The 15,036-nt window shown below is 36.0% G+C and overlaps 2 protein-coding genes across 2 annotated transcripts; both read right to left on the bottom strand.

Annotated features, from left to right (window-relative positions):
* Nucleotides 1-476: 476 nt before the first annotated feature.
* LOC100778751 (uncharacterized) lies at nt 477-1,245 on the bottom strand. Its single transcript, XM_003531649.5, has one exon. The coding sequence runs from the start codon at nt 981-983 to the stop codon at nt 621-623; it is 363 nt and encodes a 120-aa protein (XP_003531697.1). The 5' UTR covers nt 984-1,245; the 3' UTR covers nt 477-620.
* Nucleotides 1,246-6,907: 5,662 nt separating this feature from the next.
* Nucleotides 6,908-12,001, bottom strand: LOC100778209 (uncharacterized). The gene is made up of 7 exons (XM_003531648.4): nt 11,290-12,001; nt 10,643-10,950; nt 9,360-10,085; nt 8,776-8,904; nt 8,275-8,478; nt 7,635-7,835; nt 6,908-7,382 (listed from the first exon to the last, which is right to left on the bottom strand). The coding sequence occupies exons 1-7, from the start codon at nt 11,555-11,557 to the stop codon at nt 7,260-7,262; spliced, it is 1,959 nt and encodes a 652-aa protein (XP_003531696.1). The 5' UTR covers nt 11,558-12,001; the 3' UTR covers nt 6,908-7,259.
* Nucleotides 12,002-15,036: the final 3,035 nt, after the last annotated feature.

The raw sequence follows: 15,036 nt of genomic DNA, 5'->3' as shown, positions 1-15,036 counted from the left end.
AATCATGGAGTATTCTATCAATAATCTACGATGCATCATAGACTTAACCCTGTTTTTACTTAGAGTAAATTAACCAACCCCTGATAAAAGCAGGTTAGAGTGAGCTTCCTTTTCCTACATAGATCTATTCTATTTGATATGAATTAATTAATCGAGACATAAAGTTACTTGGAAAATTAAAAGGCTGTCCAAAATAAAACTGAAATATAAAAACTACTATTCCAAATTGCAGCATCTTGTCAAGATGTTGCATTTTTAGCATATCTCATTGATCTGAATTTGAAGTGCATGCTATAAAAGGAGAAACCATTGAAAGCCTTACCATACAAAGAAAATACATTTGACTGCACAATTAATTTTTTGTATTATAAAATCCGTCTTCCACTTCACCTTGGTGTAAGATTAAAGAAGGTAAAACCAAAATTAGAAATTAAAGAGAAAAAAAAAAAGGAAGAGAGAACCACACTAATAGAACATAAGGAGACAAATCACGCACATAGGTTAATTACAGTGTGTCCCAAATCATGAATAGGCCATTAGTTCATAGTTGAAAGAAATTAAAACGAAATTCAACGATGAGTGAGTCTGAGGGTAGAAAACATTAATTAGAAAACAAACATTTATTTCTCGTACCCTTTAGAAACATCGGACGCGAGCCTGGACGCAATAGCGGAGTGGTACATGATGTCGTGAAACGTCGACGTTTCCACGGTCTTCTTCCGCAGCTCTTTTGCCTTCTTCTCCGTGAAGCACCCCGCTGCGAATTTGGATCTGGGCCGGCCCGGGCCCACTTCCCGCTCCGGATCCGATTGATAACTCGTCTTCTGCGATGGGCCGATGTAGTCCGGATCCGCGGGCCATCCGAACAGCGGAGCCCACCAATTGGAGGAAACGGGCTTCCTGTTGCTCGGGTCGGGCCTGCCCGGAGAACCAGCGGAGGCCCGGATCATGGTTGGTCGGAAAAACGTGAATGTGGTTGCCATTACTGAGAGAGATGATAGAGCGTGCTGCGATAGGTTTTGCTTTTGCTTCACAGAAACTCATAGTGAGTTGAGGATGGGGAAATTATTGGGTGTGGCGAAGGTCCATGAGAGCGTACACCGCATTATGCTTGAGATTGAAGTATTATTTGATGGGTAAATAATTAAGGCAAAATTATATTTTTATCTTCTTAGTTTTTTTAATTTTGATTTTAATTTTCTTTAAATTTATTTATGAATTTAATTTTTCAGTTATATTAAATCCTTTAAATGTGATTTTCAAGCTCACTTGAATGTCAATTGTCCAAAAAAACATTCAATATCATGTGTCATATTTTGATTGAACACAAAAAGACGCACCTAAAAACTAATTCTAACATTTTTTTATTTATCGTTCATCAGAACATAACATATGACAATTAACATTTTATTTGTAACAATAATGTTTAAATTTAGACTTGGGATTACATTCACATAATTTGACATAATTGAGAGATTAAATTCGTGAATAAGTCTAACGGAAGACTAAAATCAAAATTAAAAACAACTCTAATGAAAAAGAAAGGATATATTTGTCTGAATGTAGAATTGGATTCGTGGGGAGCGTAACAGAGGATAATAATTGTGGATAAGGCAGTACATGTGGCGGGTCTCGAACATCGTGTTAGCTGTTGTATTCAACTCACCTGTCTCTTTTCTCGTTTCCCTTTAGTGTTTTTTTGTAAGATATTCGGTGCACTTTTTTGTGAGATATTTTGTGCACTTTTTTGGTTTTTACTTTTATTTTGGTGCACTTTTTCTCTCTGAAGATGTTGAGAGGCACTGCAAAAATGACAATTAAGGTAATGACTATTGGTCTAATGCATTTGCTCATACTTTTCATATCCAGAAATTTGAAGCAAAAATGACAATAAAGCTAATGACTACCATAGTGGTTTAATTGATCACGTTGTAAGGAACCTTAAATATAGGCAATATCATCATTTTCTTTTGCCTTATTCATTATTAGGCTATACTTGGTAAAGATGAAAGTAAGAAATTTTAATAGAAAAAAATGAAGCTTGTGTTAAAAAGTCATTTATGCTTATTGGTTATGTTTAAATTTCACAAACCATCAATTCAAAAAGTAAAACTAACCAAATATTTGGGTTAAATTTTGTTTTAATTTTATCTTCAAACTCGATTTCAAAAATAAATTAATACTAAAGTTTTTTTATGAGTAAATGTTAGTTGGGGTTTAAATCTTCGACTTTTCTCATTTTTTCTTTTTTCTTTTTTAATTATTGGATTAATTATATATCCCTAATAAATAAGAAAGTTATTTTTTATTGACAAATGAGTTTAATAAAGTTTTTTTTTACAAATTTAGTTTATTAAACAAAATATTTAAATAAAAATTTACAAACTTTAATCTAAACATTTTTTTGGTTACACATTTCAAACATCTAATCAGTCTTACTAGATAGAAATGATAATACAGTCATAACTATTTTCACCTGATCAATAATCTTTTTAATGCAAATTTAGAATAAAAAAATTAAAATGAGAGAATAACGAAACTACTATTGCTTAAAACAAACTTGATGTACCAGAGGTGCAACTCACTACCAAAGATCCATTCATTTGGACGCCTCAAGCCCAAGTAGCATTTGAACAACTCAAGATAGCTCTGTCCACGGCTCCAGTCTTAGCATTACCCAATTTCTAGCTTCCCTTCACTATAGAAACAGATGCGTTCGGCGTCGGCATGGGGGCGATCCTCTCTCAGAATGGCCACCCTTTGGCGTTCTTTAGCAAACCATTCACCCCTAAGCTCCTTCGTGCTTCGACTTATGTTCGTGAACTGTTTGCTATCACCACGACCGTTAAGAAATGGCGCCAATACCTCCTCGGCCGGCACTTCACCATTATCACTGATCATCGAAGTCTCAAGGAATTACTTACCCAAGTCATTCAGACACCGAAACAGCATAAGTACCTGGCCCCCTTGATGGGATACGATTATAGCATTCAGTATCGCGCTAGCATTCACAATCAGGCCGCTGATGCGTTATCCCGGCAACAGGAACCCTCCTCTGTGTTCATGATTTTATCAGTTCCCTCCTTAACTTTTTTGGATGAGCTTCGTCGTCAAGTGGACAACAACTCTGACTACTGTCGCCGCCAACAAGAGATCATCGAAAATCCAACTCAACACCCTGGTTTTTTCATGACACATAACCTCGTGTTGACTGTGGGCCGTATTTGGTTACCTCGAGGTATACCAATTCTCTCCACCTTGCTTACATAGTACCACAGGATACCCACAGGCGGCCATGCCAAAATTACAGAAACTTTGGCACGGATTTCAGAAAACCTCAACTGGCCAGGTTTACGGGAAGATGTTAAGCAGTTTGTCACCAACTGCCAGGAGTGCCAAGTAACTAAGTATGAAACGCAGAAGACGGCCGGGCTCCTATGCCCCCTTCCGGTTCCTCATCGCCCCTGGGAGGATCTTTCCTTGGATTTTATCCTCGGTCTGTCTTCCTATCACGGCAACACTACTATTCTTGTCGTAGTAGATCGATTTTCCAAAGGTATTCACTTAGGCATGTTGTCGACAGCCCACACAGCGCACATGGTGGCATCATTATTCATTGAAATGGTGGTCAAACTTCATGAAATCCCTCGAAGCCTTGTATCAGATAGAGATCCACTCTTCATTAGCAGGTTCTGGCAGGAACTCTTCAGGGCCAAAGACACGCACCTTCGCATGAGCTCTGCTTACCATCCTCAAAGTGATGGTCAAACGGAGGCTCTGAACAGGGTTGTTGAACAATATTTGAGTGCCTTCACTCACCGGCGACCTCACAGGTGGGGGAAGCTCTTACCATGGATTGAATTGTCACATAATACTTCGTGGAATGCGGGAACAGGTACTACTCCTTACGAAGTAACATTTGGACGGAAGCCGTTCAATTTCCCGGAATACATCACTGGGACATCCAACATCGAGGCGGTAGAAAATTTGTTGGTTGACAGAGACGCGACTTTTCAAACAATTCGCAAAAATCTTCTGAAGGCACATAAAGTGATGAAAAGACAAGCTGATAGTAAGAGACGTGAGGTGCAATATCAAATGGGTGATTGGGTCCTTCTTCGGCTTCGTCCCTACCGACAGACATCCATGTGAGGTTCCCCAGCGGTTTCAGGCAAGCTTGCAAAGCGCTTTTATGGCCCCTTCCAGATCATTGAACGAATTGGCCCAATGGCTTACAAACTTAAGCTACCAGCAGAAGCCAAGATACATCCTGTGTTTCATTGCTAGAAACTCAAATCATTTCGAGGATCTCCGGAAAGACAAACTGAACTCACTCTTCCTCCCACATTTCTCAATGATCAACCTCTAGTGTACCCCCTGGCAATCCTCGACCATCGTCGTCCCTACACCGGAGCTCCATGGGAAGTGTTGGTGCAGTGGCAAGTTCTGTCACCCGATGAGACTTCATGGGAGAACTGGACACAATTACAGGAAGACTATCACCTTGAGGACAAGGTGATCATACAAGGGCCGAAAGGTGTTACGAACATAGAACAACAAGCAGAAGTAAACAACAAAAACAGAGCAACAGCTGGAGTGGAATACGCAAAAGAGGGGGTGCCAATAGAAGACAAGCCCAAGCGAAGGATTAAGAAGCATGCGTACCTAAACGACTTCGTTTGAGGATAGCGACAAAGGGAGAATGTTGAATCATCCCAAAATCTTTGAAAATCTTCGTTGCAAATATTCTTGCTTGATGCTGTCGGCTCTCCAAGGCAGCACTAACAAATTTGGTGATTGTAATATTTTTAGGATCATTATGTTACTAGGAAGTTTATAAATACTTGTAAATAAAGAGCAAGAAGGAATGAAAAAGTTTATGAGTTGCCTTCCCCTGTTTTCTTTCTTCTCCTTCCTAGCTTTCTGGAGGTGCTGGTCCTCCTAAACCCAGCGTAGTCATAACAATATGTAGCCAAATTTTAAATGGGAGCAATGAGTTTTTAGTTAACGACACTATTGATATGAGCTTAGATACAATGTTACCATTAACGATGATGTCTAATTTAGTCTAAAATAGATGAGAAAATGTTGACAATATTGGCTTCCATGCCAAATTAAAGGTGTTTATTTTATATTTGTGTCTCGGTTAACTCATAAGTTACCATTGCTTTGATGAAGCCATATTTTATCAACATAAAATTACTCTTTTACTTCATGTATTGGCATGAATATGAAGTAGCGAAGCTGTGCAGTACACCAGAAGCAGGACTTTCTCTGCCTATTTTTAGCAGGCTGAAATGCTACACTGAATATTTACTAACAAAATCAAATTATTATTTCTTTTGCTTTTTGTAATCACTAGTTTATTAAAGAATATGAATTTTCTGGTATGAATGTGAGTCTTTAGGCTTAGGAAAAGCAGTTTTTTTTTTAATAACGAAAAAACACTGAATATTAAAGAATATTCTTTACTCATGCTAGAATTGGCCAATCGGTTCAGAATAATATTATTAGTTGTAAATATGATGAGCTTCTCAATATTTGAGTTCTTCACAAGCCTTTTCTCTCATTTAATTAACTCAGTATTCTCCCTATTTCCTCCTTGAATATTATAGTGATATAGTCGGAGGAGTATCAAATTGGTCCTAGGTTAGGTATTGAAGTGGCAGCATTTGATACATAAAGCTCCATCTTTTAATTCTTATTAGATTTGTTCTGGTTGAGCATTATTTCTTGTTTATATGGATAAAGGACATAAACAAAATATGAAAGAAATTATAAAAACAGTAAGCATCACAGTATTTGCTTCCACGGCAGATGGAAGATTATCTTGAATTGCTTTTATCAAGGTGGAATTGTTCCTTCTTTTTGTCCTGCAATACATCATTGAATGTATCTGCAAGCATCGTCTGAGGAATAGCGCAGACTTTTCACCGTCACTTGGCTACTTGTGCATCTAAATTTCACAAGACGCACCAAACCATATAGCGCATAACATAACCTTGATTGATACTTTTTTCCTTTTCTTCTAATGGGCAAACTCACAAACAACAATCACACCAGACATAGAAACAGTAATCACCAACCATGTGCCAACATGTTCACAAACTTTTCTCCATGTTTGTAACCATAAAGGATCCATAATAATAATAATAATAAATTGTATTATGTGTAAAGATATACCATAAATCCTAGTAAAAGTATGCCATAACGATATGCAGAAGGTTTCTTGAGATTGAATTCCTTCTATTGCACATCTCCGAAGCAACACTATGGTCAAAGAAGTAAAGCCCTGCGCCACAATCAAAGCAGGAATAAAAGCAGCAAAAATATATGCTGGAGAGACTTTCCCCCTGTCCAATAGCACATTGTTTAGTCAGTGTTTTATTTTCCAAAATTTCAAAAACAAGAGGAGATTGAACTCCAGAACGTCCACACACACTACCATCATGAAAGGCACCTCCATAGTCTGCAACTAAACTTTTCAACAATTCTGTATCTTATAGCCAGGACCTCACTCTTCTGCCCGTCAACACTTCAGAGAAAGAACTCATTTTGTTCGGATTATATATCAGATTTGTTACAAACCCACTTATTTAAGAATATTTTATAATAAATTGCACCTTGGATATATTTTAAATAAATTGAAATTATTACTTGCTGAAATGCTCATTTTAAAAAAACAATTGAATGTACCTTAACAAATCTATATACATTACTTAGGCATTCCTATTGTTAAAATTTGCTTTTGATAAACTTCCAAGTAAATCAAAGGTTTTAAATTAAAACTCAACTTGTTAGTTTTCCAGCTTACCCATCGAATTATGAATAGAAGTTACGGAGTTATTACCGTTTTAAGAAGCAGGATGTGTGAATTAATTGCGTTCAGTGACCAGAAACAAAACCATGCTAAACTATATCCATTCTCAATCTGGTGATGAATTTACAAATGTATATTTGTCTCCACCCTCTTTAAGTGGGAAAAATGACAAGCAGATGAAACGGAACACAATATTGACAGCTTAAAAAGAGAGAAATGATGGAGAAGATACAGACAACTTAAAACCCCTAAAACTAGCACGTCAAAAACACCCCAGAGAAGAGATGACCTTTCGTCTCTTTCTCTTGAAGTAATATTGCTTAGAAAGAAATGGGAGGAGGAAAAAAAAACAAAACAAAGATGGAAAAAGGAAAGAAAGATCGTAGCCCCTTACAATAGATAACAACCCTATGTATAATCAGCTTTAAAAGAAATGAACTTATTGTCTTTGCGAGTCAGATGCAGACAGGAGTCTATTGATGAAGGGTGATATAGCTGCAAGCAATGCCTTTGGACACTCTTCATGGGGTAAATGGCCACATCCAGATATGGCAACCAATCTCTGCAAGTAAAATGGTAAGAAAAGCATTAGAAACTTGATGAGGCAGAATCATATGCCATGATAAATGCTTGGGATATTAATTTTCTTCTTCTGATTTTCAGGAATGGAATGAAATACAAGTATAGCCACATCTAACAGCCTTCATTTTCTCCCTATTAATTTTCTTCTTCTGATTTTCATCCTATAATACACACTAACAGTATTTATAAGTTTTGCAGACAATTCATGACAAGATGGTGAAAGCATACTTACAGAATTGACAAGTTTTGAGGCCATAGCTTGACAGGATTTCAAAGTGACAAGGGAATCTTCAGCACCTGCAATGACTAACACTGGAATGTCTCCTACAGCTTGTAACAATGATTCAGCATTTTTAGCCGAAAGGATGGTTTCAGATGACAATTTACCGATCTCGTGAAGCGCCTCATCCCATCCTTCAACAGATAGTGGAGCCTATACACATAACAATGGCCACATATAGCACTAGTTAATAAATTTTTTAATCCAGAAACAACGCTCAATAGAAGTTATAAAGGAGCGTAATGAAAAGAAGGATCTCGTGAACAAGTTGCAGCCTAAATTGCACTATCATGTGATTGATGCTCAATAAAAATTGATTTCAAAACTTTCAGTCACGCTCCCTCAGGAAAAATGTAGGTATTCAATATAAAGCATAAAAACTAAAGAAAATTGTATATTTATCCATTGTGCCTAACTATGTAAATATAACAGAAACCAAATATTGGGTGTTCTTAGGCACTAAATTTGTTATAGCTCATTGTACAGCATTCCTTCCATATAATTTCTTCTTTCAGTTCATAAATTGGAACTTATAAAAGACATGGCAATTCTTATTTATATCATGCAAATAAAGCTTAAGGTAAAGGCATACCTTGTAGAGAGTCAAAACTTCTGGTGTCATTTTGGTAGAATCGTACCAAGCCCGCCGATTCACCACTTGGGTGATTTCTGTTCTTAATAGAGGGCGAACCAAATGCTTCTTTCCAAGTGAGGTATGCAGAAGGATTCTTGCAAAGGATGGAACCACTTCCCTCGACAAGCTAACATTTAGCAATACAATCCCCTTCAAATTAACCTGAATGGACACAAAACAGATCAAACCTTGAAATAAAATCAATTGTGCATTCTGCACATCAATTATTTCAAATCAACAATGTTTAATTAAAACATGCATTGATGAAGATTCAATAGGTATGTGATCACACATACCACGAGAAAAATACAAAGAATACAGCTACAAAAACACCTTATGTTGTTGCCGAATTTCCAAAATCATATTGTGAATTACATTCGAATAAAAGCATCATAATTAGGCCAATCATAATCACTAAGTCATCTTCTTACCCAAAATCAAGCAAGAAGAAATACTCACATTGAAATAATTCATTGATGTTTGAATTCTTTGTGCAGCCATCAGGGCAAGCAACCCTCCATCATCATGACCAATTAGCACCACTGAAGAAAATCCAATCTCAGAACAGAATGATAAAAGCAGGTCAACCTGGAAAGAAACATCTTTCAGATATTCAATTTCAGATGAAACATGGATTAAAAAAATGACAAATAACGGATAGTTACAAAAAAGTTTGGGTGATGAATATAAATTCCAAAGAAAAAGGGCTACCCTACTATATGTTTGTGCTGCCTGTCTCCTCTCTATTCTTTTTTTCCTACTTTAGAAGGTTTAATCCATGATGCCTAACCCACATAAGATTTCCTTTCTTAATCTTCCGACCACTAAAGCACAATTAACAGCAATATCAGATATGCAACATTTGATTAGCTCTTAGCCTTGGAAACAAGAATTTGACTTCATATTGGAATGGGTAGCATTTTGATACAACCCCAGATAAACAACATGTCTTTAATACTTGTTTAGTTATTTAATCAAGACAAGGAAGAAGAAATAACAAAACGTCTTCTAAAACAACTTGCACAGATGATACATATTCTCACCTGACTTTCAAGCTTATAAGGATTAGGCAACTCTTTTTCCTCCCAGTCCTCCCGGCGAGGCCTTGAGCTTAATCCCCAACCAGGCCTATCAAATGCAGCAACTGTACAATTACTCTGCCGAGCTAGAGATCCCATCACATGCCTCCAAGAGAAGACTCCTCCACCAAACCCATGTACTAAAACAATACCTAATTGATCAATACTCTCTAAATCTTGCTGCAGAGATTGAAAATTCAATTTACTAGTTTCATCTTCACAAACACCATCTAGGTGAAAAACAGGGATATTTTCAGAAATAATAGAATTCATAGGACCATCCAATAGAGGAACATGTAGAGATGAGCCATGGAATTGATTGCTATAGCTTCTGTATAGCTGTGGCTGGATATTTGGAGAGGTACTTGGCAAATGTTTATTAGATTTTGCTAAACCTGCAGCCATTGATGAAGTGCTGCAACTAGAATTGGGGTCAACGCAGGACATTGACGACAATGTATGCGGGGGCGAACCAGGCAAGCTGAGCTTGTGATGGAGTGTAAGTCCTTGGCATGTAATGAATAAGCTGTCTGAGTTTGCAAGCAATCTAACAAGCAGTTCTTCATCACGAGCTGTCCCAAAAGGTCTTCGCCTCATCTCACAGTCACTTTTGGGGGTTCTCCCAGCAGAAGGAGTTGGAGAGCGTGGGACCTTTGGATAGCCAGAGAAAACATTTTTGCACAATAGGACCTGTTTGATTACTCAAAGAATTTAGTGTAGTCTTTTGCATGTGCATTGCCAAAGTAAAATAAAATTTAAAAGTCACCAATACAAGTCTTATTGATTTCAGAAATTCTTTTTGAGACAAACCTTATACAGTACCAGAGGTTCTTTTGGTGCTATTTTTCGATCAATATTGGATTTTTACTTCAGGCTCAGTAAAGGTCAGCATTACAGGGTGACAATTTTGATAAAAAAACAACACTGAAAGTACCTACGGTACACTATAAATAAGTTCTCCTTTTCTTTTAAGCAGGTCCGTAGTATTACATTTGACAGTGTAAAAAGTTATACACAGTCATCCAATCACAACCCACCAAGTATGATGAGTTTGTTGATTTTTAAAATAATTATCTAAAAATAATTCAAATAGTGATTTGTGATTGAATGATAGTGTAAAACTGTTTTACACTGTCACTGCATAAGCATTAAACTTTTTGTTTAATTCAAAAAGAAGTTAAACCAAAGAAGTAAAAAGCACTAGCCCGAGAAATTAAAGAGAGACTAGAAAGCAATTTTAAACTAACAGCTTCAGGGTCAACTCGATGAAACAAGAGCTTTCTGCGTGCTCTGCAGCTGGTTCTATAAGCAACCACAGTATGACCAAGGGCAAACACAACTGATGAAAGAAACAAGACAGGCATTCCCCATGGCTTCTTCAAATGGAGTCTATGCTTCCTGAGGGAAACCGAAGCCTCCGCTTCAATATGGGAATTTACGGTGAAAACACAAGCTTTGACCGAAAGGAGAACAATTGACAGAAAGGAGCACAGAGTCACAGTTCCAAGGTAAGGACCATGTGAGAGAGCAGGACCATCACAAACGGAATAAACACCTACAATCACAAGAGAAAAACAAACAAAACATGAGAATTACACTACCCAACATGAAAAGATTATAACCCCATTATACACAGGCACTTCATTCTACACAATAATGACGATATTTATTTTATCCATAAGAGTGACAAAAAAGGTAACCCCGCAATTTCCGATAAACTTAAACTTAAACTCTATGGTTTGAGGTAGAGCAACTGAATATGATACTACTGGTTATCTAAACCAATAAAATTTGAATTAGAACAGTATAAACTGCATGTATTAGAACAAAATAATGATTTGAAGAACAAAAATTGTTGTGATAAAGTAAATTTGTTACTTAGAACGAAGCATACAGAGAATGATAAGGGATCTTATGACGGAAATGAGAGGAATATCCGTGAAGGAACTCTTGAAAGCGTAACGGTGAAAATGATCCTTGATGCTGTAACACATGACGCAAGTGAAGTTCGGGATCAAAACGCACGGCACCAACACGTCCACCACCGCGACGACCACCGGCAGCGACGTCACCGAGAGCGACGCCACCAATGCCACCACGAAAAAAACCGTCCGAACGCACCTCCGAAGCTTCTCGAAGAAGCAATGCCCTCCCTTCCCCATCGCCGCCGCCGCCGCCGCCGCGGTTAGTTACGATCGTCGCAATAGATTCGTCAGTTAATTAATTAGTTAGTTATTTAGTTTGTTAGAAAGTAAAAAACGGAGAGATCTAGCGCGTGAGGCTCCCTATCTGACACCAAAAACATTGGGTTCTTCGCCGGCGCCGGAGACATTTCCGGCGGCGGGAAAATCGAGGAGAGGAAGTTCAACGTCGCCGGAGAGATCGCGTGGCAACGGAGGCGGAGGAGGAAAACGCCATGAAAGACGGAGGCGGTTGGCTAGGGTTTCCGATGGGAACAATGCCCTCTCTCCGTTTTTTTCCGAACGTTTTTGAATGCTTTCTCTTCTCCTCCTACTATCTATCTATCTTCTCTCTCGTTTTCTCTTCGTTTTTTCTTCCAACCTCTCTCTCTCTCTGTCACTCTGTTTTTATTTTTTTTAATTTATGTTTTGGCTTTTCATTGTTTTTTCGTTATTATTATTTAAATGTAATATTTTTTTGGAACAAAACTTACCTGAGTTGCATCCACTCATCAAAGTTATAATAAACTTCAAAGCTTAATAAATGCTTAAAAATAAAAGTGTAAAATCAATAAGTTGTTGGCGTCATTCAAAATTAAACTCTTTTTTTTTAGAATATGAAACAATTTTTTACTAATTAGATTCACCTTTGTTGGTTATTTAAATGTAATACTAGTAGTATATGCTATGTAATTATGTATATGGTGAAATTAAATAATGTAAAGTATTTATTGTTTTTTTTTGTTTTGTGAGGATTGTTTACGTTTGGTGGCTGACAAAGAGACACTGGATACTGGCAGTGCTGGCAGATTGGAAATTCTTCGTTAATTAATTGGAATAATTTATAGGATACTCTCTTTCTTGTTTGCTTCAGCCTGGAGCATACCTGGCTTTACAACCTTTTTGCTGAATTCACCAAATTAACCCTAATTTTGCAACACTATACACTGATTTGCATAATTAACAATTCAATGGAGGTGTCAATGCAAGAGGTACGTTACAAAAAAAAAAAAAAAAAAAAAAAAAAAACCCAAGAACCTGCTGTTCACGTCTTGCAGATTTTCAAATTTTAAAGATAATAAACACAATAAGAGAATCTAAAAATCTAAGTATTGTCTCATTTGTGCAAAAAAATGTTATAAGATATATAATTTAGATTGAATAATAACCCAATTTTTTCTAATATTTGTTATTAAATTGGTGATTAAAATTTTGAACCCAACTTACTAAGATTGACCTAATAGTAATAGTTTAAGTAGTTTACTTTACATGAGATTTTAAATTCAAATTTCAGTGCTGTTATTGCGTAAAAAAACAAAAATTGAATCCAAAATTTTAATGACATTTTAAACTACTAATTTATTGTCAGAATGATTTTCAAAACTGTGTTCCCGTCACCATGTACTGATTTTTAACTCAAAATTCATAATTTTTCAAGGGAATCTAGCGATAAATTAAAAAAAAATGCAAGTTTAGAAAATTAATTAACCAACAGTGTTAAAACGGCTAGAAAGCCAAACAAATTTTATAAATGAAGCAGAGAAGCACCACTAAGGACTCGATCTTCTCGGCCAGCCAAGAGGTAATGGTCTTAATCATGATTGAGAAAGTAGTATATATTTTAATTTTATTTTTTGAGAAAAAAAAACTAGTTATTTTTATCGTTTTACCTGAACGTCATAAATTAAACCAAGCCTTCTTCACAGTTGTAGTAGTGTACGCATATTTTGTGATATTTTCTATTATTATATAGAACAAAATAGTTTAAAAAGTGACAAGAAAATAAACAAGTGTATTATACTCTTCAATAACTCATAAGTACTTGGCATTTTTCTTAAGTAATAGGAATAGGAGTACTAGTTGGCATACTCTTTCGTTTTTGGTCGTAATAGTTGTTGGCATGCATGTTTGTTTTCCGTAATCGTAGTTGGCTTTCTTTAACAATAAATAACAATAGTTATTGGCACGCATTAGTTTTTGTTCTTTTTGGGTAAAATTGCATTTTTGTCTCCCAATTTGTTTTTAATTTTGACTTTGGTTCCTTTAAAATTATTGACAAATTTTATCCAATCACACAATCTTGTTTCCTTAATCCAGAATTGAATGTTCAATGTTGACTTTCACGTGTCACGTTCTTATTAGATGAGTGTCACGTGTTATGTTATGATTGAATATCAAATTCATGAAAAATAAAATGCATTATTGTTGTCATTATCCAATCAAAACATGACACATGACATTCATCATCCAATAAGAACGTGATAAGTGACGATCAATACTCCTTTATAACAGTTAAACATTCAATAAAAATATGATACGTGAGTGTCAATATTCCTTTGTAACAGTCAACCATCCAATAAGAACGTGATACGTGGCAGTCAATATTTCTTTATAACAATCAAACGTCCAATTCTAAATTTAGGAACTAAGATTGTGTGATTAGATAAAATAGGAGAATAAAATTCATCTATAATCTTAAAGGGAAACCAAAATAGAGACAAATTGGGAAACAAAAATACAATTTTGTCATCTTTTTTCCTTTTTTAAAGATTACATAGATAACATAAAAAAAGTTTTAAGATTGTATGATAAGAAGACATAAAAAAAAAAAAAAAAACTAGCTAGTATTGCCTTGCGTGGCATGATCACGTGAAATAAATTTGATGTGAAATTCTGCCTTGACATTTACTCATGAAGAGAATTATAAACCAGGAACGATTTTCCCATGACGATGATGAGCCTTTTGGAACATTGATTATGCATATATAATATTTATGTAGATGTAAGAACTAAGAAATGAAAGGGGACAACCAAACAAAGGGGCATTGAATTGAATAGGGGCGGCGAGAATATATAACATTAACATTTAACAGGGCCTAACGGTTAGGGTGCAGAATGATTTGGTTCACACACACATGCACAGAAACAGAGTAAGGAGTTCTGGTATGGTCGGGACCAAAAATTCAAAGATGAGGGCAGCTACGACCCCACGCTCCTTGCCTCCAGTTAGGTCCGGTCACTATCTCCACCAAGGTCCCACTCGGCCACAGCCTGTTCCTTTGTTTGGTGACTGCCACCTCTCATATTCATTTTTCCAATTTCTTTTTAACATAAAAAATATAAATATGCACAAGATTAATCAATGATGTTATCATAATCTCTTACATTTTAAACATGTGTTTGTTTGGTTTACTGTCAAAAAAATCTCAAAAAATTATTAAATCAAAAACATTTTTTTTTTTACAAAACTTACATAAAAATGTGTCTGTTTAATTTAATGTTAAATCAAACACATCATATATTATAAGAGAATAAATTGTGTGTAACTCAAATTACATATGTGAGCATCACAAGAGTGATTTTCTAAAAATGATAAGTCAATATCTTATTGTTCCCTTTATATTATAGATTTCATCTTCTTTCTTCACTTTTTTTTTTCAAGAAAAGTCTTATGTGTGGAA

Source organism: Glycine max, chromosome 8 (assembly GCF_000004515.6).
Source record: "Glycine max cultivar Williams 82 chromosome 8, Glycine_max_v4.0, whole genome shotgun sequence".
NCBI lineage: Eukaryota > Viridiplantae > Streptophyta > Magnoliopsida > Fabales > Fabaceae > Glycine > Glycine max.
The sequence above is the reverse complement of the archived record's forward strand: the minus strand, read 5'-3'. Positions and strand labels throughout refer to the sequence as shown.